Source organism: Staurois parvus, unplaced genomic scaffold (genome assembly GCF_062004578.1).
Source record: "Staurois parvus isolate SC_StPar_1 unplaced genomic scaffold, SC_StPar_1.0 ptg000473l, whole genome shotgun sequence".
NCBI classification, from domain to species: Eukaryota; Metazoa; Chordata; class Amphibia; order Anura; family Ranidae; genus Staurois; species Staurois parvus.
In genome coordinates this window covers 2,855,183-2,879,379 of record NW_028318269.1, presented here as the reverse complement: position 1 = coordinate 2,879,379, position 24,197 = coordinate 2,855,183, and the positions used below count along the sequence as shown (strand labels likewise).

The 24,197-nt window shown below is 41.4% G+C and overlaps 1 protein-coding gene across 3 annotated transcripts in view; it reads right to left on the bottom strand.

Annotated features, from left to right (window-relative positions):
* Positions 1-684: 684 nt before the first annotated feature.
* Positions 685-24,197, bottom strand: part of LOC149452429 (trinucleotide repeat-containing gene 6C protein-like) — a 179,613-nt gene continuing 156,100 nt past the window's right edge. For 2 of the 3 annotated variants that reach the window (XM_089689411.1, XM_089689410.1), the window contains exon 5: positions 685-3,313. In XM_089689411.1, coding sequence (XP_089545537.1) covers positions 717-3,313 — 2,597 coding nt within the window. In that variant the 3' untranslated portion in view covers positions 685-716. Of the gene's footprint in view, positions 3,314-5,310; positions 5,527-24,197 lie in introns of those variants that run through there. The other variant, XM_089689412.1, reaches the window with a different exon arrangement.

The following is a 24,197-nucleotide window of genomic DNA, read 5'->3' as shown; positions in this document are numbered from 1 at the left end:
ACAAACATATAAATATCACCACAAAGAAGGGATAGATTTTAGTTCCAGTGGTTGTAAAGGCTCAAGGTTTTTTAATCTTTGTGCATTCTATGCATGAAGGTAAGAAACCTTCTGTTTTCAAGCAGTCTCCCCAGCCCTCCATAATACTAACCTGAGCCCCATCGTGATCCAGCAATGTGCATGAGAGCCTTGGCTGTCTTTCCTCATTGGCTGAGTCAGAAGCAGGAGCTATTGGTCCGTTGCTGTCAATCACAGCCAGTGAGGAGCTACAAGGGTGCAGGGCTGAGCCGCGGCTCTGTGTGTGGATGGACAAACAGAGCAGCAGCTCAGGAGCAAGCCTGGTTGGGTGGCCATATGGCAAGCTGCTTGCTATGGGGGCACTAGGCAAGAGGCTGGGGCCCCGAAAAGAGGATAGGGGCTGCTCTGTGCAAAACCACTGAACAAAACAGGTAAGTCTAACATGTTTGTTATTTTAAAACAAAAAAACATTTTTTTACATCGCTTTAAGTAAAAGCAAAGGCCTAAAAATTTACCACAAAAGTCAGCCACCTGCTAGTACCAATATAGTATATTTCAATGTACGTTTAGTATATAAATGCTAAAAGAAGTAACATACAAGAGCAGTAGAGTGATAAACCTAAAATAACATTTCATAAAGTAAGTTTTAAGGGTTTGAGGCAGTAAATAAACAAATGTAGTAATACATGCAGTAAAAATTATTGAAAAAAAAAAAAACAAAACAAAAAAAAACCCTCCACAGATTTACCTGGACCAAGTAGTGGGGATCGATTCTGCTGGGCACTTGACTGATGAGGTGGCTGAGGTTCAACCAAACTGGCATTTGAGGGAGTAATTGGGGTGGTGTTGTTGTTAGCTGAGGGAATAGTTGGAACTACTGTGCTGTTCCTATCCCACATGTTTACAGTTTTACTGTTGTAATTGCTTGGGTCTCCCCAAGCTGAGGTACCATCATCAATTTCCATTTTTCGGCGAATGGACGGTGGTGAAGGTTCTTCCCAACCACTGGGTTCAGAGTTTATGTCCTTCTGTTTAGCTGGTGGTGGTGGTGGTGGTGGTGGTGGTGGTGGGGCTGGCGCTTGTCCTCCACTCCACCCCGATCCACTCTGCTTTACAGTTGCAGCTCCTCCCCAACCACTCACATCCTGGGGTTTGCTGGCCCAGTTCTGCTGAGGAGATTTCAAAGGTTCCCCCCAACCTGTACCCGAATTAGCCTTGGTGCTTGTGCCATTGCCCCACCCACTGGTCCCAGACCGTGTATTTTCATTCCACCCTGTTGCAGACTTGCCATCCGTGTCCCACCCTGTTCCATTTTTCTTTCCATCAGTAATATGTGCTGGAACAGGTGGCATATCATTCCAGTCTCCACCACCTGCTGTCCAGCCAGTATTAGGTTTCTGCCCATCTACCCAGCCTTGGGGTTTGGATTTATGAGACTCGTTCCATGTAGGAGATTTCTCCTCCTGATTAGCAGACCCGCTCCAAGCGTGACCACTTTTGGCAGCAGCATTGACAACAGTAGAGCTTGCAGGATCTCCCCATCCCCCTGGACCATTTGGCGCTTTGTTTTCCACCCAGCCTGCATTAACAGAAGCAGATAAAGGTTGGGAGTTGACCCATCCTGATACTGTAGAGGTATTTGTACTGTTCATCATGGACCCTTCACTCTTCCCCCCTGAGTTTGAAGGCTGCGCATTTGTACATCCCCAAGCTTCTGTCCCAATATTTTTTCTTTCAGGCCTCTGAAATTCATCAAATTCCCATGCTATATTTTGTTTAACTGGAACCTGTCCCCAACCTGTGTTGGAGAGGACCCTTGGATCAAGGTCTTGTCTTGGCAATTGCATCTGCCCCTGATCTGCCATTCCTTTGTCCCCACGCTGACCTTCTCCCCCTCTTCCTTCATTTGGATTTCCAGCATTGTCACTACCTCTGTCATTAGATGCAGATTTGGCCCTAGAATTCATTTGATCACCTCCTTGCTGTGGAGAATTCTGAATGGTAATACTAGAACTGTCCCACCCTGTTGACCCTTTTCCACTGATGTCATTACTGGAATGCTGGTTTTGAGACTTTCCCCATTCACCATTCATGCTGTTGTTTGTGCCACGACTTGGCTGACCCCAAGGTCCAGAATGCATATTTCCACCATTGCTTCTACCCCTACCCCAAGCTAAGACTCCTGGACTGGTAGGTGGTCCTGAATCCCAGGCATTCACTACAGTTCCATCTTTTTGCCCTCCATTTTGTTTAGCACTTACAGCTGTACTAGAATTATCTCCAGTTTCCTGACTGAACCCAGAACTGCTGTTTCCAGGAGCAGGGCCACCAGGTGATAAACCCCACACTGAACTGCCCGTGCTGTCACCAACCCCACTGACTTGAGAAACTGAACCATTAGCACCAGGAAGGCTTTGTAGGTGGGGTGGGATGATGCTCCCCATTCCAACAGCCATTCCCCAGTTGGGCAGTCCATTTGCCTGCATTGCATTAATGGGGTTTGGTGAAGAATTCATGGGGTTAGTGTTATTTGGTCCATCAGTGTTAAGGTTCTGAGGTTGTATGCTGAAAGACACATTCTGAGAAGTGGACGTTTGTGGTTCTGTGCTCTCTTGTGACTGCAAATTTCTCCAAGCACCTAAGGTACCTGCAGCATTTCCATTCTGGTTGCCGATATTCTGGCCTATGGCACTGACTGGACTACAGATGTTGGAAGGATTACCTCCATTCAAAGTTCCTTCATGTCCAAGGACAGGCCAGGCAGCTGGGTTGGCATTAGGGTTAAGATTAATGCCAGCATTTGAGTTGGAAGCACCCCAGCAGTTCTGACTCCTACTCTCTCCAATTATACTGTCCACCTTTCCATCACCACTACTGGAGGAGCAGTGAGCAGTGCCAGAGTTGGAGCCTGAAGGTGCACCCCAAACTCTGGATAAGTTTCCATTCCCATTTGCTCCACCAGCTCCAAGGGCACTCTGGTTAGAAGTGCTTTGGACGAGTGCTCCATTGGTGCCATTATTGCCATTCGATTTCTTTGTATGTCCAGTGAAGGTGCCTTGGGCACTCGTTGTAGCCATGCTACTTTTCTCTGAGCCACAGTTGGAGGCGGAATCAGTGTCTGTAGTACATTCTGAGGCAGATTCAGTCTCAGTTCCTGTAATGGAAGGCCACGCTTCCTTGTCAGTCCTGTCTATTATCACTTTATCCCAGCTATAACTGGTTTCACCTCTGATAGTAGGCTGCGGCCCCCAATAGGAATTTTCATAATGGTCGCTGAGACCACTAAAACCGAGATCTAAAAGTGGGGAAGAAAAAAAATATTTATGTTAATATACTTGCATAGAACAGAAACATAACTAAGGGAAAATACAAATGTACTAACTTCTTTGGCCATATCAACATGTATCAAATACAATCTCTAAAGTAATGATTTATATCAGTATATGTTCATTTGTGTTCTCCAAGTTCCTTAATGGACAGTATCTCAGGATGCTACAGAAGTGTTTACAACAGTTTTTACAGTAAATACAATAGATTGCAATATTTAACGCAAAAATATATTGGCCAAAAAATCATAAGGAGTTTGTTTCACGAAATGGCACTTGATCATCAATCTCTTTGTCTAGAATACAAATGTGATAAAACTCATAAATGTGTCAAAACAATCAAAACTTTCACATAAACCTACACAAATCCACAAAATAAAGCTAAAAATGAATGAAGTATCATTACCAGGCAGCTCACACTTCTATGGGAAAAGAGCAGACAAGCAAATGAAGTGGCATAAATATAAACGCATCACTTACATGTAGTCTAGTCAAGGGGTCATGCATAAGCACTCTTATAAAAACAAGAACTCAAATACAAACTCCAAAGGTAATCAAGGATACCAGCATGCCCAACTCCACTCTCCCTGTGATGCTTTTAGTTGTACTATGTACAGAGATGAGCAGACATGCAGTTTGGAAGTGTTATTTCCTTCAGCATATGTTAGCAGATTAGGTAAATTTACACGCGTTGAGTTTACATGCAGAAAAGTGCACACAAACAGAACAAGTCCACATTGTGCTTACACTGCCAAAAGTATTTACCGTTTGCAATTATTGACACGAGAACACAAAAATCTATGTCACAGCTTATCTTAAATCTCTACATTTAAATGGATCTATACAATTAGCTGTGTATACATCATATAACTCTGAAAATATGTTTGATTTACAAATGCTCACACCAACCATCAGATTTCATTGCAAATTCTATATTTGCTGACACACAAAAGTGATGAAAAGCACATAATTCTTTAAACTCTACAAGTTAAAAAGCACATATTCAAGCCCCTGCAAATACGTCTCCTAACAGTTGTTTTCAGTTTGTGCTCATAAAAAAGCTGCTACAAGTTTAACAGCATACTATAGGCAAAAGTCTAACTTTCTATTGAATTAAATGTATTTTTTGTAAAATCAATGTATCCTGTACAGTCTAAATACCATCATAAATGATTTTAGATTGTGAGCTCTAACGAGCAGGGCCCTCAATCCTCCTGTATTAATTTGTATTGTAATTGTACTGTCTGCACTTATTTTGTAAAGCGCTGCGTAAACTGTTGGCGCTATATAAATCCTGTATAATAATAATGATAATAACACAAGTAAGAACATTTTGTTGCCGGAACTGTGCGGTAAAACAGTAAAGCTTTAACAAAAAAAATATTAAAAAAGTAAGTTTCTTAAGTGACGTCTGCAACAACTTCGAAGGCCACTATAAAGGTAATACAAAGGGGGTGGGGAGCGGAGGAAAAAGGATCAAAATGTGATGTTTTCAGAAATTCTCTCTCCACACTCTCACATGACTTCAAATAAAAAAAAAGAAGTATGTGGATAAAGGGTTTAGTTACGCTGAAGTTTTGATCACAAAGTAAGGGAAATTAAAGTAGTGTTCAGCAGTCAGTTTTGAGATTAAGAAAAAAAATAATCTAACCGGCAGACTGTAGCCCATGTGATTTGCATGGGAAACATCATAACAAGCTCACTAAGTCCCAAGCCCCTGCAGAGAACAATCTTTTGGTTTTATTTCTAGTTTTCCCTGTGCCGGAGAGGAGAGGAGATCAGGCTGCGAGGACGCCATTTTCTAAAGCCTGAACTGGAGCCAAAAAAGCTCTGAATGCACTGCCCGAGAGACATTATGTAATATGAAGATTTAAAGCAAAGCTAAAGCGATTTGCTAACAATATTTTTTGGCCTCAGGAGAAAGGAAGGGAGGAGAGTTGGGAAGGGCTGACAGGGAGTAAAATACCTGAGAAAAGGTGACGCCCAACCATCCTAGGAAACGCTACATTGTGTGCAGAGCTGCCTCTCTCTGCATCTAGGCTTTCAGCTTCAGAATGTTGTTTGTGCAAAGCGTACGTCTCATCCTGTAGCTCTGCCAAGAAAACCTCTATGCAAGACGGTGACCGGACAACCTGCAAGCTCATTTGGGCCTTTTGCTGCACTGGATTTGGAAATGCCCTTACAGCACAGGGAGGATCCCCCTTCTCTCCCCCTTGCTCTCTCTTCGACAGTCCCTCCTCCCCCCCCCCAGATTGGGTGAAGGTATCAACAGCCTCAGACTCTTTAGGCTTTGATTATGTAATTGCATCTGACACTAAACCGATCTTCCTTCCTTTTAAATTCTTTCAACTGTCACAAAACATTCTCACTTGAAGACCCTGTTACAATTAACTCCAGAGCTTCTTTTATTCCCCGTTTTGAAAGTCAGCCAAAACAACAGGGGCGCACTGACGATCGGCTCCATGCGAACGTTGTTTCTTGCTCGGCTTCATCTCCCCCTCTACAGTCCCCAATTCCCCCCCTTCTTCATATGCTTCCTTTCACAAACAGCCCCAGAGTCAGACATACCAACCTTAGCTTTAACATTCAGAACAAGGCCCACATGTATACGCACACTGGCTGTCCGCCAACCACTTAATTACTTCCCATCCTCCATCTCAGAACCATACACAAGAACATTAATCAAAGCCAGGGTTGTTTATACATGTGCAGAAGAGAATACAAAAAAACAATACAACAGAGATTAGGCAGCTGGAAGTACAACTGCATCTGACTGCAATGTGTTACAAACTATTGTAAAAAATAATAAAAAAAATAAGCTACTTTAAAATATAAATAGTACATTCACGACTCCATATAGTAGTAACCTGACAACAGAAAAGAATAAAACAAAAGAATAAATAAAATAACACAAAAAGAAATTAAAATAAATCCTATAGTACTTTGTCATATAAAAATATAATAAATATATATACATTCATTATTTTACAATTTGTGAATAATATTAAAAAAATAAAATAGAAAAAAATGTGAATCCTCCTTTGCCATGTAAGTATACCATACATACTTATTTCCAGTTTTTGATAAAAATATCTCATCACTTTAAAATTTTACTTTACTGCGAACATTCTTACATTCTCCATAAAAAAAATAAAAAAAAAAACACAACAAAACACATTTATCTGTGGAAGTTTTATTTCTTCAGGTCACTGTATAGCGAACAGTCAGTCACATTCAACTGGACTTGTTTTGTTATGTCAAAGACATTTGATCGCTTATCCAAACCAGCTCTTCAGTTTTATATTTATATCCACACTGGTCACACCAACACCTTAACCACTTGTCTACGAATTACGTAATGTCCGGTGACAAAGCTGTCATTCCTTGGAGACCCCCAATGTCTCCATAAAGAGTACCTGCCACCTGATCATGCTATCATATAGACCAGTGGTTCTCAACCTTCCAAATGCCGTGACCCTTTAATACAGTTCCTCATGTTGTGGTGACCCCCAACCATAAAATTATTTACCCAGTAATTATAATTCATGAGTGTCGTTTTACCTCCAATACTGCTGCTTTCAACACAGTAGCTGCTTTTAACAGAGTAGCTGCTTTCAACACAGCAGCTGCTTTCTACACAGTAGCTGCTCTTTACATCGGAAACATGTGTTTTCTGATGGTCTTAGGGGACCCCTGTGAAAGGGTCGTTCGACCCCCAAAGGGGTCGCGACCCACAGGTTGAGAACCACTGTTATAGAGGGTTTGTTAGCCCACTTGTGATCGCAATAAAGTAGAAAATAATTAAGTGTACACAATTGTACAAAATAAAAATTATAAAGCACCCCCCATAAATAAGCACATCTATGTATATAATAATTGCGCCACACACGTGAGGAATTGCAAACAATGGAACAACAACAATAATTCTAGGGTCATAGCTCACGGTTAACCCAAAACTGATGACCCGTAAAGACTTCTAAAGCATGGGGGTATCACAATTGTTTGCAATTCCATGGGTGTGAGCAATTTTAAGACTTGACATGTTTGTTATCGATTTGCTTTATACAACCCCATCTTTTATATTTTACCAAAAAATTGGATATAATATTTTGTTTGTTTGCACTAAAATTCATGTATGTATGTATGTATTTGTTTGATAAATAACTGCACAAATGTCATGCAATATAAAAAATGGCAACCACCCCCCATTTTATTTTCCAGGTTCTACGCTTTCAGAAAATATATATTTTGGGGGGCTTACAGTAATTTCTAGCTAAAAAAGATTTTAACGTGTGCAAAAAATAAACAAATTGCCCTGATAGACAAGTGGTTAATCCAACCACCATGTAAAGGAAAACAGGAGTTGTGAAAGTTGTGCAATCTCCCTGTTGCAGTTATACAACCTCATTCTTGGTGGCAGAAGTCTACATAGGTGTCAAACCTTTAACTTACATGGCTGATTATGTGAATTGTTGTCAAAACACTGGAGTAGAGATTGTAAAAGGATTGTAGTGGTGATGGAATTAAGGTGCCTGTGCTATCTGTCTGAATATATGTGCTGGGGTACCTTTTTGACACTTGTCAGAATTGAAGAACTAGCTCAGAGAGGCTACAAAACATGTTCACATTCAACTGGACGTGTTCTGTACTGTTGAAGAACGAATGCTAGCTATACATATTTTAGTTTCTAAGGCTAGAAACAGTGGAAGAATCTGCTTCTACCCACTCCACCACATGCTTGTCTGCATCATAAGCTGGGTACACATGGGCAGAAAACGGGCCGAAAACAGGCAAAATACAGTTGGTTCAGCAGGAACCTGACTTTCGGCCTCTATGTACAGCTGTCTGTCTTAAAACGGACTTCTATCAAACGGGCATGCTGGAAAACCATCCAGGATAGAGCTGCACAGCTACATACCAGGTTAAAAAAAGCCAAAGGAGCTGAATGCAACTTTATCAAACTATTTAGTAAAGTCCTCAGACCAAACTGATAAATAAACCAAAAACCAGGACATAAAGAAAAACTAAACATGGTTTGCTCACTGTAAATATATTAGGGCATCTGACAGCCTAGGTAGAGCTATCTCAATCAAGAGCCAGGATGTGATAGACACTATGAATTCTAGCTGACCAATGTAGAAATACTGGGGTCTCTAAAAGACCAGATGACACTATTAGGAACATAAAATGTGAAACAGACTTTGAAAAATATGAGTATAAATCTATTTTTAAAACCTCTTCAAGGTAAAAGGGTAGCAGAGGTGCCTGGATTATCCCTGGATAATCTGTTACTCTTTAAACCAAGATGGGCAAACAAAGTTCACAATGGTTCATTCTTCAGCCAAGATGAGCTTGATGGCCTGGACAGATTTTGGATAAATGACCCCAGGACTTGTTTTGCCTTTTAAAAATGGATACTTGCTAACAAAAATGTTATTTTCAAATTCTGAACAAAAAACATCAAACCAGGTCAGGTAACATGATAATAAGGACCTACTGCCATACAGTCTTTGGAATTCGTAAGACGTCCGTTGGGGCGCAGCTCCAAAAGAGTGTCTGTGCTTTTGCCCAATTCCTGTACCTGTCACAAGCAGGTGAATTAATGTGTCTGTGCCTGTAATGGACACTCCTTCAGTGCACTTTCAGCCACCCCAGCCACTGTGGCTGTCACATTTACAGGCACATAGCCAAGGTGGGCGGAGGCTGATGGGAAATTGAGAGACTAGTTCCCTATATGGTGGGTGGATCCATAGCCACTCTTCAAACATCCTGCAGCTTTTGAATCCACCCACTGCTATGCGCTCTCATTTAAAAGTGAAGCAGACTTGATGGAGAGCTAGTCTCAGTTCCTCATCAACCTTTGCCCACTCAGTGATGAAGCATTGCCCATAATATATTGGTAATGTCATCAGCTGTGCCCTGCCCTTTTGTTTACATTTAGCTTTCATTCAATTAAAAGTTGGTTGGTGTAGATTGATGGATCACCAAAACAACCTTAGAGCAAAAGAATAATTTGGGACATAATGGACTTTTCTGGTGCTCAAGGATATATCGCCCACTAATTCTTAAAATCTTTATTAAAGCAATACAAACATTACATTAAAAACTCTTATTTGTCCCAATACCTAGATAGACTTTCCATATCCTCATGGACACTTATAACAAGTTAGCCAAAGTTAGGTTAAATGTCACAATTCTATACAAATATTCTCTATACATTTTATATGAATATATAAAAATATATAAAAAGGGGAGAGAGCGGAAGACTCACAATCCTCAATGCGTTTTGCAGATTGTTCTGCTTCTTCAGGAGCGGGGAATGAAGGAGGCAGCAATTTAGTGAATCAATCCAATCCAGGGATCTCAGGCACTGGCAGAAACCCCACCACATACAGTGTGCAGCATTTCCCATTCACCTTGGGGGACAGGTATTGGGGAGCACAAATAGAGGGGAGAGCTGCTATATATATAAAAAAAAAAAAAAGTCTCTCAAAGGATAAATAGGGATGGCAGCCACAGGTATTCAAAACATAAACCAGCCAGGATATTATCTAGAAGGGCAAGGAGCTATACTATAATACAAAACCAATGGCATCTTCATTTAACCAATCATGCATTAGCCTTGAATTGCTAAAGATCAGTCCTCACTCTTGTCCCGAGTATACGCTCCACAATCACTTTGTGTCAATAGTGGTGTTCCCCAAAAAGGATCTATGCCTCCACTTCCTGTTCTGGAGACAACAGGAGTAGAGCTCTTCCAAAAGAGGGGAGCTACCCTCTTAGGACCTCTTTCATATGGACACGGTCAGGTGGTTGAATCTCATTTTTAACTCACCTCAGCTGCCTGTAAAAAAAAGACAATGGCTAAAAGGACAAACGAAAAAGAGGGCCTGTCACATTCATCCAATAGACGCTGTGAGGAGGGATTTCAGTGTGAAATCCCTCTTCAAACAAACATGCAGAGGGTGGCATCTTCCCTCCCAATTGGGTGCTAACCATGTACCAGCAGCTGCTGACAATGCAATCCACTGCAATCATGAGTCAGTAGCTAGGCCCATGTGAAAGAGGCCTTAGACAGTTGTCACAGGAACAAGTGTTGCCATTAGAAGACTTTGCCTTTTGGCCCTTTGTTTAGTTTGGAGATTCCAATATAAGCAAAGTGTAAATGTGACAATTCTGGGTGTTTACTACCTCCCAAAGAGATCATAGTAAGCCCATTGACAATTCCCCCCTTCTTAGCAGAGTGCCAATGCCATCATCTACTTTCTGGGACAGAGATGTAGCCCAGGGGAGATGATAATGAATCTGTGGAGTAGCCTTTTTGTTCTTATCTATATGTGTATACAGGTTGTCTCACACAGCTCAACTCCAGATCTTGCCTCTTTCTCTGTATCTTGCCAGAATATTACAATATATGGTTTAAATAAGGGCCTCATCAGGGATGCCGCTCTCCCCATGCAAATTTACAGGACTGCAAAAGCAGCTCAAAGCAAGTCAATGACGCTTAGGAGGTGAAATGCAGGTCAGGACATGGTAAAATGCACTGGACATTCAACTCTTAATGATCTCAGAAGCATCACAAACGAGTGCCACCTGCAAACTGAATGCACCTAAAAACAAGCTGCCTTTGATCACTGAGGGGGGGTGGGGTTGGAGTAATCCCTGGGGGACAGGAGACCGAGGAAGCAATTCTCAATGCTTCTCAGAGTCTGTGCCCAGGGGACCAAGTCCTCTAACTTCACCTCAACACCTTTTTGAAACATAATAAATACTGTAATTTGTACAATGTCAGAATTTAGGCATACAGACTTTTTTACATTACTGATAAAGTTTTAAACAAAACCTATTGCTGTTAGTAGTCTGTTTATCTGGGAACACCTAATCCCTAGCCGGTGAATCTGCAAGTCATGTATTCCCAACTTCACCCATAAAGTCTGGAACCACACTTGTTTTTTTCTTCTTCAACAGAAAAGGATCAACATCTAAAAAAGGTATTCATACATGTTTATGTGAAATACAAAGCACATTGCAATACATAAGAAAAAAAAAACATGACAATGGGCATGAAACCAGTAGCCAAGTATGAAGAAAAAAAAAATATTCCCTCTGCAAGTTAACCACTTCCGGCCAGGCCTATGGTAATATGACGGCTGGGTGACCCTCTTGTCCCTCCAGGAGGGCGTCATATGTCATCCTTCCTGGATAGCGCATTGTGTGTGCCCGCAGGGCTGCGCTATGGCATGATCTGTCACCGGCCATGTACCTCAGACACGGCCGATGACAGATATGTGTACCGACCCCGCTGCCTGTACCATGTGACCAAACACAGCAGGCCACATGACAGTTGTATACAATGGATGGCTTCCTTTTATGCCATCCATTATATACAAGCGTGTCTAACTGTGAATGGTCACAGTGATCACATGCACAAGCTGGGCCTGTCACAGCCTATCTGTGTCATGTGATCAGCCGTGCAGCTAATCACAACAAAAAAACCTGAATGAATTGATTTCATTCAGTTAAATGCTTGCTTATAGCAAAGAAATTCTTTCCTATAAGCAATCGAATTGTGTAAAAAAAAAAAAAACAAAAAAACTGATCACTTCCCCATAGTACAATGTTACTATGGTAACATTATACAACTTTGGTTATAGTGTAATAGGAAAAAAAAATCTTAAAAAAAAAAAAGAGAAAAAGAAAATAAAAAAGAAAATATAAATAAAAAAAAAAATTGAAAACAAAAATCTTTTTTTTTTGTATTGTCACCAGTCAGTGTCCATGATCACCGCCATGCCAGTTATATGATTACGCTGTACTGCACTGGTGACAGTATGTAAAAAAAAAAATATTTTCATTTTTCGAAAAATGACAAAAAAAAAATTACAGCTTCAAAAAACGTAGCAGAATACATGTTGGCCTAAATTATGAAGAACAATTATTTATTTGTAAACTTTTATAACAGAAACAAAGAAACGTGTTTTTTTTTTCAAAATTTGTGGTCTTTATTTTGTTAATTTAGCAAAATATAAAAACCCCAGTGGTGATTAAATACCACCAAAAGAAAGTTCTAGTTGTGTGTACTCAAACAAAAATGTTATCATTTTGTTCAGTGTTGCATGACTGCTCAACTGCCATTCAAAGTGTGAGAGCGCTGAGACCTGAAAATTGGCCTGGGCAGGAAGGGGGTAAAAGTGCCCGGTATGGAAATTAATGATATAATGAGCTAATGTTACCTATAAAAGCAATCCCTCCAGCGGCACGCTGTCACTGCTGGCATGGCTTCCATCTTCACCCTGCCTGCCTTCCTTCCGTGTTTGTGGGCTTCGGCCATTTGAATGACTGAGCCACAAAAACGTCACTACCGTGCGTGCACACGGGAGGCATGATTGCGGCACAGAGCTCTCAATGAACACCACACACAAGTGTGCCATCCATTGAGAGTGCAAGTGCACATGTGCCGGTGACATCACAGGCTGCTACAGATGTGAATATCTCCTACACGGTGCACATGTAGGAGACTTTCACTGTGCTTAGAGGTAAGCTTACCTGTAGACACAAGTAACTAAACTGTAACTACTACTGCTTTAGTGAGGGCTTTGAAAGCCACATTGTAAATCAGCACTAGGGACTCACCTACACTAGTAGTTGGCTGGATAGTAAGAGTGCACAACTGAGCCACCATTTTATGCCAAATCATCACAGCTGCATTCACTAAACATGATACCAGGTTGCGGGGCACTGCAGGGTTCAAGGGGTTAAAGCAGTCAGTGAGAAGGCGATGCAATGTCTCCTCACCGCCTGTCAAATGCTCTCTGAACAGCAATATCCAAAAGCGAGGTAGGAGAGGGGCCTTCCCAGATTAATTGTTTCTGCATACAATCCAATGGCCAGGTAATGCCCACCGAGTAAGAGGAAAAAAGAAAAACCGGCAAAGGATGCAGACAGAATGAGCACACTCACCAAGTGCATTCTGCAAAAGATTTACTAAAGGGGAACTCAACAGCTTTAGGAGGCGGGCCAGGGGCGCAACCCCAAAAGTAGAGTGAAATTCAACCCACAGCTGATGAGCAAAGTGCAGGGGGCCGCAGCGAGAAGGCCTGTAATATTTATTCTTTTCAAGACAGCAGAGAGGATATTCAAATGAATATCTTTTGTGGAAGTCAGAGGCAGTGTTAGACCTTGCAGGTAAGGCTGGAGTTTAGCTTTAACCCCTTGCCTACAGGGCACTTATACCCCCTTCCTGCCCAGGCCAATTTCCAGCTTTCAGCGCTGTCGCACTTTGAATAGCAATTGCGCGGTCATGCAACACTGTACCCATATGACATTTTTATCATTTTTTTGTGACAGAGCTTTATTTTGGTGGTATTTAATCAACTCTGAGTTTTTTTATTTTTTCTTAAACCAAAAACCACTGAAAATTTTGAAAAAAAAAAAAGTTTTTTTCTTAGTTTTTGTTATACAATTTTGTAAATAAGTGATTTTTCTCCTTCACCGATGTGCGCTAATGAGGCTGCAGTGATGGGCACTGATAGGCTGCAATGATGGACACTAATAGGTGGCACTGTTGAGGAGGCACTGGTAGGTGGCACTGATGGGCATTGACAAGCATCACTGATGGGCACTGAAAGGCAGCACTGATACATGGCACTGATATATGGCACTGTTAGGCGGCACTGACTGTCAACTCAGATGGGCACTGATATGTGGCATTGATGTGCACTGGTAAGCACCGATATGTGGCACTGATGAGCACTGGCACAAGGCACTGATGGACAATGACAGGTGGCACTGCTGGGGCTACACTGATCATCAGGGCACACTTATCAGTGCCCTGATGATCAGTGTACATGTCCCCTCTGCGGAAAGCCGATTACCGGCTCTCCTCTCCTCTAATAACCGGCATTTCCCTGTTTACATGTGATCAGCTGTGATTGGACACAGCTGATCACATGACCGAGCCGACATCTTCGGCTCTTTCCGTGATTGGTGTCCGAGGGACACAGCGCACCGCCGACCGCTCCGAGTCGCGCATGCGTGGTGAGAATGGGAGGACGTCATATGACGTCCTCCCAGAATGAGAGAACCGCCTTGCGTCCATCATATTACTATATGGCGGGAGGTGGTTAATAAAGTCAATCTGTACACAAAACATAGTTAAGCACAATTTCAATATTTCCTGGATTAGTTCAGCAGTGCTCACAAAGACTACCTAGAGAAAGATCATTCATGAACCTACCCGTCTACACTTTCCATACATTTGTATTGCCAAGACCCACTGTTGTAAACTGTGCTGCAGGCCAAGCTCTGCCTTCCTTTCTGCTCTGCTGCTGGAGGGAATCCTTCGAAGAAAACCCACTGCTGTAGCTGTATTGTCAGTCTTGGCCTTTTTATTTGCAATCTTGTCAAAATTTCCATCTTTTTTTCTGCCTCTTTAGAAAAAGTGGGAAATCAACTATTTTCTTCAATAATAAAAGCCTTGTGACTAGGATAAACGTAGCAAGTTTGCTGCCAAATACAAACCAGGAAATCGCAAACGCTTTCTTTTTTTCCCTCTAGAAAAAACCCCCAAAGATCTAAGCATAGCTTTATCTAAAAATGACCACATAACCTTCTTAGAATTATTAATTCTAATCTTTTCAGCCCTGAAATTGCTTGTTGTCAGGTCAGTGAGGAAATGAGTAAAGACTAAGCCTTTTCTGGCCCTAGAAAGTAAATTGGTGGGTGATGCAATTTTGTTATGTTGCACGGTTTTTGCGCAGCAGTTTTTGTGCAATTGTTTGGTAAAATCTAAAACATGATGTTAAACTGAGTCAATAGATACCAAACATGTCACGCTTTAAAATTGTGCACAAACATGCAACAACAACAATGTAAATTTTATAGTGGTGCACCAAAATTCTTGGACTGAAACTGAAGTCCAAAATTCAGGATGCATTTGGCCGAAAACCAAAATGGACTTTTTTTTTTTTAAATATATTTTTGAGATTTTCACACACACACTTATTTTCAGCACTTTTTCAGCCAATAGGCTGCTTTCACACTGGGCATTTTTTTAAAGCGCTTATGCGTAAAAAAGCACAAGAAAAGCTCAGGTGTTAAAAAAAATTCTGCTAGCTGCATATTTGCCACCCCCCACCCCCTTCTCCAACTGAGGTGTTTTTTTTAGGGCTTTTTGCAGAAACGCACTACAGTTCATTTAACATGGTTTCCTATGGGACACATATGCTTTTTTGAGCTGCTGTGTTTTTGAAAAGTGCCAGAAAGGGCCAAAAAAAAAAAAACCCATTAAAAAAATGCAAACCACATAAAAAAATACGTATAAAAAAAAAAAAGCAAGTGCAAAGAACACACTGCAAAACAGACAAAACGCAAACTGAATTGTTGTGGAAACTGGTTGTGGTGTTGCGGTTTTGATGCATTTTTAATCTGCCCAGCAACAACAAATAAATAAAAAAAACCCAAACACACAAACTGCACTGGTGTGAGCCAGGCCTGAAATGCATTGAAAACCCATCAAAAACACACACGTTTTGAAGCTTTTTTGTGTCATATAATCTATAAAAAAGTACCTTAGACGTGGTAAAAAGCAAGCGTTTTTGGCTGCCATTATCAGCTCCTTTTTTATTTCCTATCGGTAAAATGCTGAGAATCCTATCTTTGGCAGATACAATTCGGCCACTGGTCTATTGGTGCATCCCTAAAATTTTATTATCCATATTTATTACTGCCCTCGATCTGATGTTCACGGTGATACCTCACATGTGTGAGATGATCACAGTGTGCACATGCAGGACTGACGTATATGTGTAAGCACGGGGAGGAGGGGGGGGGGCACTTTACAATATTTTAAAATTAATTTTCTCTTTATTTGTACACTATCGCTTTAATTTTTTTAAATTCACTTTTATTGTTATCACAGGAATATCATGGGCAGTGACAGGTACTCTTTACGGAGAGATCTGGGGTCTATTAGACCCCAGATGTCTCCTCTGCCCTTAGAAGCACCCGACTACACCAAGATCGGTGTGATCCAATGCTTTCCCAATTTAAAATGGCGTTGTTTACATCTGGGGAAACTCATTGCTTCCGGTTTCCTATACCATAGAGATGATCAGAGCTGTTCCGGTCTCTGATTATCTCTATGGTCAGCTGGAGGAGGCACTTGGGTCTCCCGATACGGTGGGAGAGTTTGAGAGAGCCGCAGAAGGGCGATAGGATTACTTTTTCAAGAAAGCCGACTTTTGACTCTAAAACACAATACTGGGATGATGTCTGTAGCTGCAGGCATCATCCTGGTATATAATCACTTGAAGTTCAGTGATGTACGGGTACACTGCTGGTCATCAAGTGGTAAAAATTTTTTTTGTGTGTGTGGCTGCTCCACACAAGATGTATTTCAGCTTCATAAGTCCTCACAGGGGTGTACGCTGTAGTATGCCTGTGTGACCAAGGTATTAGGACTTCTGTTGATGGACAAATGCAGTATCCTTCCAGGTGTGTTCCTCCTGCATTTCTGATTAGTTTGGGACACTTGAGATCATTCTGAGTACATTTAAAGGACAGGTTCACATTTTGGACAAAAATAATAAGTGCACATTTTTTTTGCAGGTTAAAAAAATGTGCATTTATTATTTTTGTCCAAAAGGAGCCTGGAAAGCATTGAACCAGCTTTCATTAGATCGCTGATGCCATGCAGGTCTCCTGCAGACCTGGCAGAATATCAGCTAGTTATACTGGATGTATGAGCAAGCAGATATACTGACAGGAAGCTTCAATGAACTACGATGGAGCTCCACAGCACCGCGGTAGTTCATTGAAAACTACAAGCCCACAACCGCTAAGGCTGCCGGGACTTGTAGGCACTCATTCACAGAACACAGTGAATGAGTGACGCAGCCGTGTGGGCGGAGCAACGCACGACCGTGCAGTTTTCAAAGTCGTCTCTCCATTCTATCAAAAGGCAGGCGCGGCTGCAGCTATGGGAACATGTCACATGTTCCGCCCTAAAAACGGGTAGAACATGCAACATGCTCCAAAAGGTACATGTATCCTTTAACCTACAGGTGAACTCCTGACTGCCACTTGGCCTCCTAAGCTGCATCCACCGGCTTCATACGGTTTCTGCATTGCCACTGACTTGTATGCGTTGCAAAGCAGTTTTGACACAAACCAAAACCTGCCCATACTAAAAGCATTGCAACAGACCATTTTCAAGGAAGCCAAGTAATGGACTGTAAATTGGCTTCTTTCCCATGCAAGAAAACTAGGAAAAAAAGTGTTTACTGGTTGTAACCCATGCAAGGTTGAGCAAATACTGGGATCAAATAACAAACGTGCCAATAACATCACAGCTTTACTACTGTCAATGAATAGATTTTTCTGGCTCCTATAAAGTGCCTAGAACTGTCCCAAAAAAAAAAAAAAAATCAGACTTTCATGGACAGTATTATCATGCTTTGATAGCACAACTGCAAAATGCTGTCAAAAAGGAAAAGTGCATGGACATTATCCAGGCCAACATATATTGAATGGAACGCTTAAACTCTAAATTCTGGATTCTTCAGCTTCCTTTAGCTGGATTATTACAAACACCTCTTACCTACAATATTTTTGCACTATGTTGTTGCAACTCAGCACTGAGCCATGGATATAAAATTTACAGATTTTAACTAAAATCGGTCATTTATATAATATGAGTTTTCCACTATAGACTAAAAAGCAAAGCTGTGTATGTTCAACCCGCAGGCTTACAGTCCACCAAATACACTGCTAGGCCCTTGGCCAAACCAAAGTCAGGAGAAAGCTGCTGAGTTCAGGTCTGAAGTCGGTTTGTTTTCTTGGGATCAGACACATTTCCTTTATTGTTCAGTTGCAATGTAACAAAAGATTTCATCAGGCACTGCAAGATGGCTGCACATACAGTTCCTTGCAAAAGTATTCACCCCTCATTTTTTCCCCGTTTGTTCCTATTACAACCTTGAATTAAATGTATTTTTTGGGGCTCTGTACCATGTAATGTACACAGCAGGCCCACAACTTTGAGGCTCCATGCACATTAGCGTTTTGTTTTTCAAGATCAAAAAACGCTGGTAAGAGTGTTGTTTAGGAGCGTTAGCATTTTATTATCGTTTTTACAGTACATGTAGAAAAAAAAAAAAAAGAAGAAAAAGCTAGAAAAAAAAAGCTGTTAGTAGCATTTTAGGAGCGTTTAGCGTTTTTTTTTCTGCTGGGAAAAACACTCCAAAAACAGGTTTTTTTTTTCGCTCCTAGAAGCTGAAGCTCAAAAAAAGAAGGAAAGCCACATTTCCTTTACATTTTTTTTAAAGTCAACTTATCCTTCCTTTAGGGGCGGTTCACACTATAGAAATGCAATCCAGATGCGTTTCTGTATGTGCATTTTCAAGCGTTCCAGTTCATTTTTCCTCTCTTTTTCTTCAACTTAAATAAGGAGATGTGCCTTCCGGTGCAATTTGGATGCGTTTTACTGCGTTCCAGTATAGTTCTATGCAGAAAAAATGCAGTGTGTTCTACTTTTTTTCTGGAACTGGAAGTGACTGTACTGGTGTGAACCATGCCATTGGAAACCATGTAACCTACTATCAATGCGTTTTTGATGCAGAAAAAAAATGCACTGGACTGCCTGTGGTGTGCACTGGCCCTAAAAGGGCGGCGGAAGTTTTGCGTTACCTCTCACTCTCCCACACCGAGTGCTGTACAGGGATTACAAAAGGATGAAGCTTGCAGCAGCATTTCACATCTCCTTTCTTGTGTATTCAGTACACAGCTGCAGTTGATCATTTGTTTTTAATATCTCTCTGAAGAAGTGAAGCTTTAAGTGGGTATGGGGGAAAGGTTCTGTGCAGATACCTGCCATAGGATGCCTTAGGTTTACTTAAATTATAGACTAGCAAGTAAGTAAAAAGATTCAAGGGGGGAGGCAAATCAGATAATCATTTATCATCCTTAACATATAAAGTTTCACAGCATTAACCAGGAAAGCAGTCCCCGGGTACGTAATATACGGACGCCCCTGACAACCCCATTTATGACGAAATGCGTAGGGTGGAGCTGCGTCCTCTGACGCCATCATGCCACGTACCGTGGCCATTTTGTCGGTTGGAAACAACAGCAAATTCATATGCTTTTACCACTGTTAGTTTGTAAGTGCATTCCTTCTATTAAACATTGCTTTTTCTTAATACTATGCCATGAGGAGCCTTTGTTTCTCTCTTACATGCACCCTAATATCCTGAGATGGTTTAATGAAGTATAACCTCTGCGTTATAAACTTAGGAGTTGTCTTTTGGTGAAGAAGTCCTATGGTTCCATATTTCCATCCCTACGTTTGCAAACCACTATTTTGAAGTACATTCTTTGTGGTGTGAGCTGTGGAGGTGCCTTCAGGTGGAGAAGTTATCTGGTCCTACTCTTCCATTTGATCGACCATAAATGATGTGGTCTTGCCCTCTAGTAAGAGGCTGTGTATGGTGTTGGTGGAGGACTTTTTCTCACTCTTTGGGACAACTTATCACCCTTTTTCCAAGGCATTAAGCGCTACATGTTTTATAGTTTATGTATTATACACTGCTCGAAAAAAAATTAAAGGAACACTTTTTACTCAGAGGATAGCATGAAGTCAATTAAATTAGGATATTGATCTGGTCAGTTAAGTAGCAGAGGGGGTTGTTAATCAGTTTCAGCTGCTTTGGTGTTAATAAAATTAACAACAGGTGCACTAGATGGACAATGAGGCGACCCCCAAAACGTAGCATGAGGACCCTACATGCTACCTGGACCCTACAGAGGTTGCACAGGCACTTCAACTCCTCCACATTGGCACATCAATACGTACCATTGCCAGAAGGTTTGCTGTGTCTCCCAGCACAGTCTCAAGAGCATGGAGGAGATTCCAGGAGACAGGCCTAGTTATTCTAGGAGAGCTAGAAAGGGCCATGGAAGATCCTTACCCCATCAGCAGGACCGGTATCTGCTCCTCTGTGCAAGGAAGAACAGGATGAGCACTGCCAGAGCGCTACAAAATTACCTTCAGCAGGCCACTGGTGTGAATGTCTCTGACCAATCAGAAACAGACTTCATAAGGGTGGCCTGAAGGCCCGACGTCCTCTAGTGGGCCCTGTGCTCATTGCCTGGCACTATAGAGCTCGATTGACATTTGCTATGGAACACCAGAATTGGCAGGTCCACCACTGGTGCCCTGTGCTTTTCACAGATGAGAGCAGGTTCACCCTGAGCACATGCAACAGATATGAAAGGGTCTGGAGAAGCCATAGAGAATCCTATGCTGTCTGTAACATCGTTCATGACCGTTTTGGTGGTGGGTCAGTGATGGTCTGTGGAGGCATATCCATGGAGGGACGCACAGACCTCTACAGGCTCAGGCTAGACAATGGCACCCTGACTGCCATTAGGTATCTGGATGAAATCCTTGGACCCATTGTCAGACCCTACGGTGGTGCAGTGGGTTCTGGGTTCCTCCTGGTGCACAACAATGCCCGGCCTCACGTGGCGAGAGTATGCAGGCAGTTCCTGGAGGATAAAGAAATTGATACCATTGAATGGTCCCCACGCTCGCCTCACCTAAATCCAATAGAACACCTCTGGGATATCGTGTTTCAGTCCATCCGACGCTGCCAGGTTGCACCTCAGACTGTCCAGGAGCTCAGTGATGCCCTGGTCCAGATTTGGAAGGAAATACCCATGACACCAGCTGTCGTTTCATTAGGAGCATGCCTTGACATTGTCAGGCATGCATACAAGCATGTGGGGGGGGGGGGGGGGCATACGAACTACTGAGTACCATTTTGAGTTGCTGCAATGAAATTTCAGCAAAATGGACTAGACTGCTGCATAATTTTTTCATTTTGATTTTCAGGACATCTTTGAATTCAGTCCTCTGTAGGTTGATAATTTTATTTTCCATCAAATGATGGGTCTTCTTTACGTTCCTAACACATTACCCAGTCCATACCAGTATAGATATCCAGCATGATATTTCTCCCCATTGAGATCTGATGTCTTTCCAAAATGTTACTTTAATTTTTTTGAGCAATGTATTGGTAACATACCAGCAAGAAGTAATATTTGTCACAGAAAACCTCTGCTCCATGAAAACTTTAAAATGAACAAAAGATTCAAACAGGATGCTGTAGCTCTCTGACGAACGATCACACTGCATTCTGGCAAAGCCTGCAACCTTCCCTAGTTACAGATTTCAATTTCACCAACATCAGCAGTTAGTAAGACTATACAAGCTGCACAGTCCTCCCCCTCGTCTTCCTACCATATTAACCACCATGCATTAATTCATGACCATGTCAGCAGATGAAATTAAATACTAACAAAACAGCAAAACACAGCAGCATTTTGAAAATCTATTTAAAATAGAAAAACAGAACTGAATGTAAAGTCTGTAATTGTTAATACATGTAACAGCAAAACAATTGTAATTTGAGGAAGAGCATGGAAACCCTACAGAAAATATTACTAGCTTTACTACAATATGAAGTCACTTTAAAAAACACAACACGTAGGTTTTGTTGAAACTCCCTAAAAAGTAACTAAGCAAAAATGACACATATGCATCGAGTTTCATTTCTTGTGGAACCTAAGGGGTAACCCTATGCATTGTGTAAAAAGGCTGCTTGAGCCTGTCTTCTCTGATCACCCCTTCTTCCACAGTCCCCAATCCATCTACTGATAGAACAGAGCCTTGCGGGTAAGCTGCACATGCTTAGTATTGTGTGTATGTGTGTATTGCTAGAGTTGTTTTGTTTTTCTTGGTAGAGTGCATGTGATCAACACAGTGCTAATCAGTGCTGGGTTCAGGGGCGGACTGACAACTCATGGGGCCCCTGTGTCCTTGCCCAAACTCAAAAAAGCCTATGAAAAAGGTACCAGGGGTATCTCATGGGGCCCCCTACTGACCAGTTTCCAAATGGTCAGTCTGCCCCTGGCTGGGTTTAGTAACACTCTAAGCGTTGACAAAAAATCCTGGAAGCTGATTGGTTACCATGCACAGCTGCACCAGATTTTTTCCCTTTTCTGTTTAAATAAATCAACACATTTTAAATAAATTAACATTCAATAGGCCCCCATAAATACCTAAGTACAACTGCTCTGTACAACCAGGAAGTGACTGGACTGCTCTGTCCTAGTTCTCTATTTCCCCAGTGCATTCTGGGACACTGGAACCTCCACAATCTCTCCCCTAATGCCCAGCAAACACTTTATAAATGCTTTACTAATGCGCCATAAATGCTATAGGTACTGTTAAGGTGCGAATATTTATATATTTCAGGTACTTATATAATGTCGTCAATTTACATAGTGCTTTACATTATATATATATATATATATATATATATATATATATATATATATATATATATATACACATACATACATACATATATATATATTACATTTACATCAGTCCCTAACCCTCAAGGGGTGTACAATCTAAGGTCCCTAATCTTCAGTCATACATTCATATACTAGGGCCAATTTAGACAGGATCCAATTCACTCAACAGCATGTCTTTGGAGTATGGGAGGAAACCCGAGTACCCGGAGGAAACCCACAAAAGCACAGGGAGAACATGCAAACTCTAGGCAGGTGGTGCCGTGGTTGGGATTTGAACCAACAACCATAGTACTGCCAAATGGAAGTGCTAACCATTTAGCCACTGTGCTGCCCATAATAGAGCATTACCATCAATAGAGGTGGTTGACAAGCACTGATGCCTCATGAAAGCAATATGTAGCTTATTTTAACACAATACAACACAATGTTACTGCTCCTGTGTAAACAGCACTGTGTGGTGCCCATTGAAATATTAATGGAAAGCAATAAGGGCAATTATGAGGCTTTAAAAATGCCGCATAAACACCTAGTATTGACACGTGTGAACGGGCCCTGATAATCATTCCAGATATCACCATTTGCATTTTTTCCTTTATGCATTGTACCTCTCTCAAAATCTTCTTTTGTAATCGCCAATTCAGCTACACTGAAAACTGAGACTACAAGTATAAGTGATGACAGGTGATGAGGCAAACTGAAAGAACACATCCCAAGCATCCCTTTAGGCCTGGTTCACACCTATGCAGTTTGTTGTTTTATCAATTTCTGCAGTGCTTTTTGGGATGAGTTTTTTCACATGCTTTTTTTTTTTATGTGTTTTGCAGTTTTTCTTGGCCAATTTGTTCTTCAGCAGATTTGGAAAAAAAAAAAAAAACAAAAAAAAAAAAACACACAAACAAAATGCATCAAAAACACATTAAAATTGCATCAGTAAATGCACTACATGCTTTTCTGCAGCATCTCCATTGAAGTCTATTGAACCGACAATGCACTATTTTGTGTTTAAAAAAGTTCCTGACTCTGTCCAATGCAACACTAGAAAAAAAAAAAAACATAAATGTGAAACCATGTTAAATGGACTGTAGTGTGCTTCTGCAAAAATCACCAAAAAAATGCATAGGTGTGAACCTAAGCATGTTGCTGGCCACTGGAAGTCACCATACAATGCCCAGTTTCTTCCTTGGAATGAGCAAATCTAAAAGGGTGCTAGGGGATGTGTTCTGGGAGATGTAGTGTTGCAATCAAGCAGCAAGCTGATTCATCTACCCCCACCTTATTTATTAAGCCCCCGGTCACATCAAAGCTGAATTTGAAATCGTGCGACTCACAGTGAAGTCGGACGATTTCAAAATTGGGTGACCTGCCGATTTCAGTTGTGATTTGCAAGACATCTGACACAGATGTCTATGCAAATCGCAGCAAAAGTAGTGCATGCACTCCTTTAGAAATCGGTGCGGATCCGATATCAGT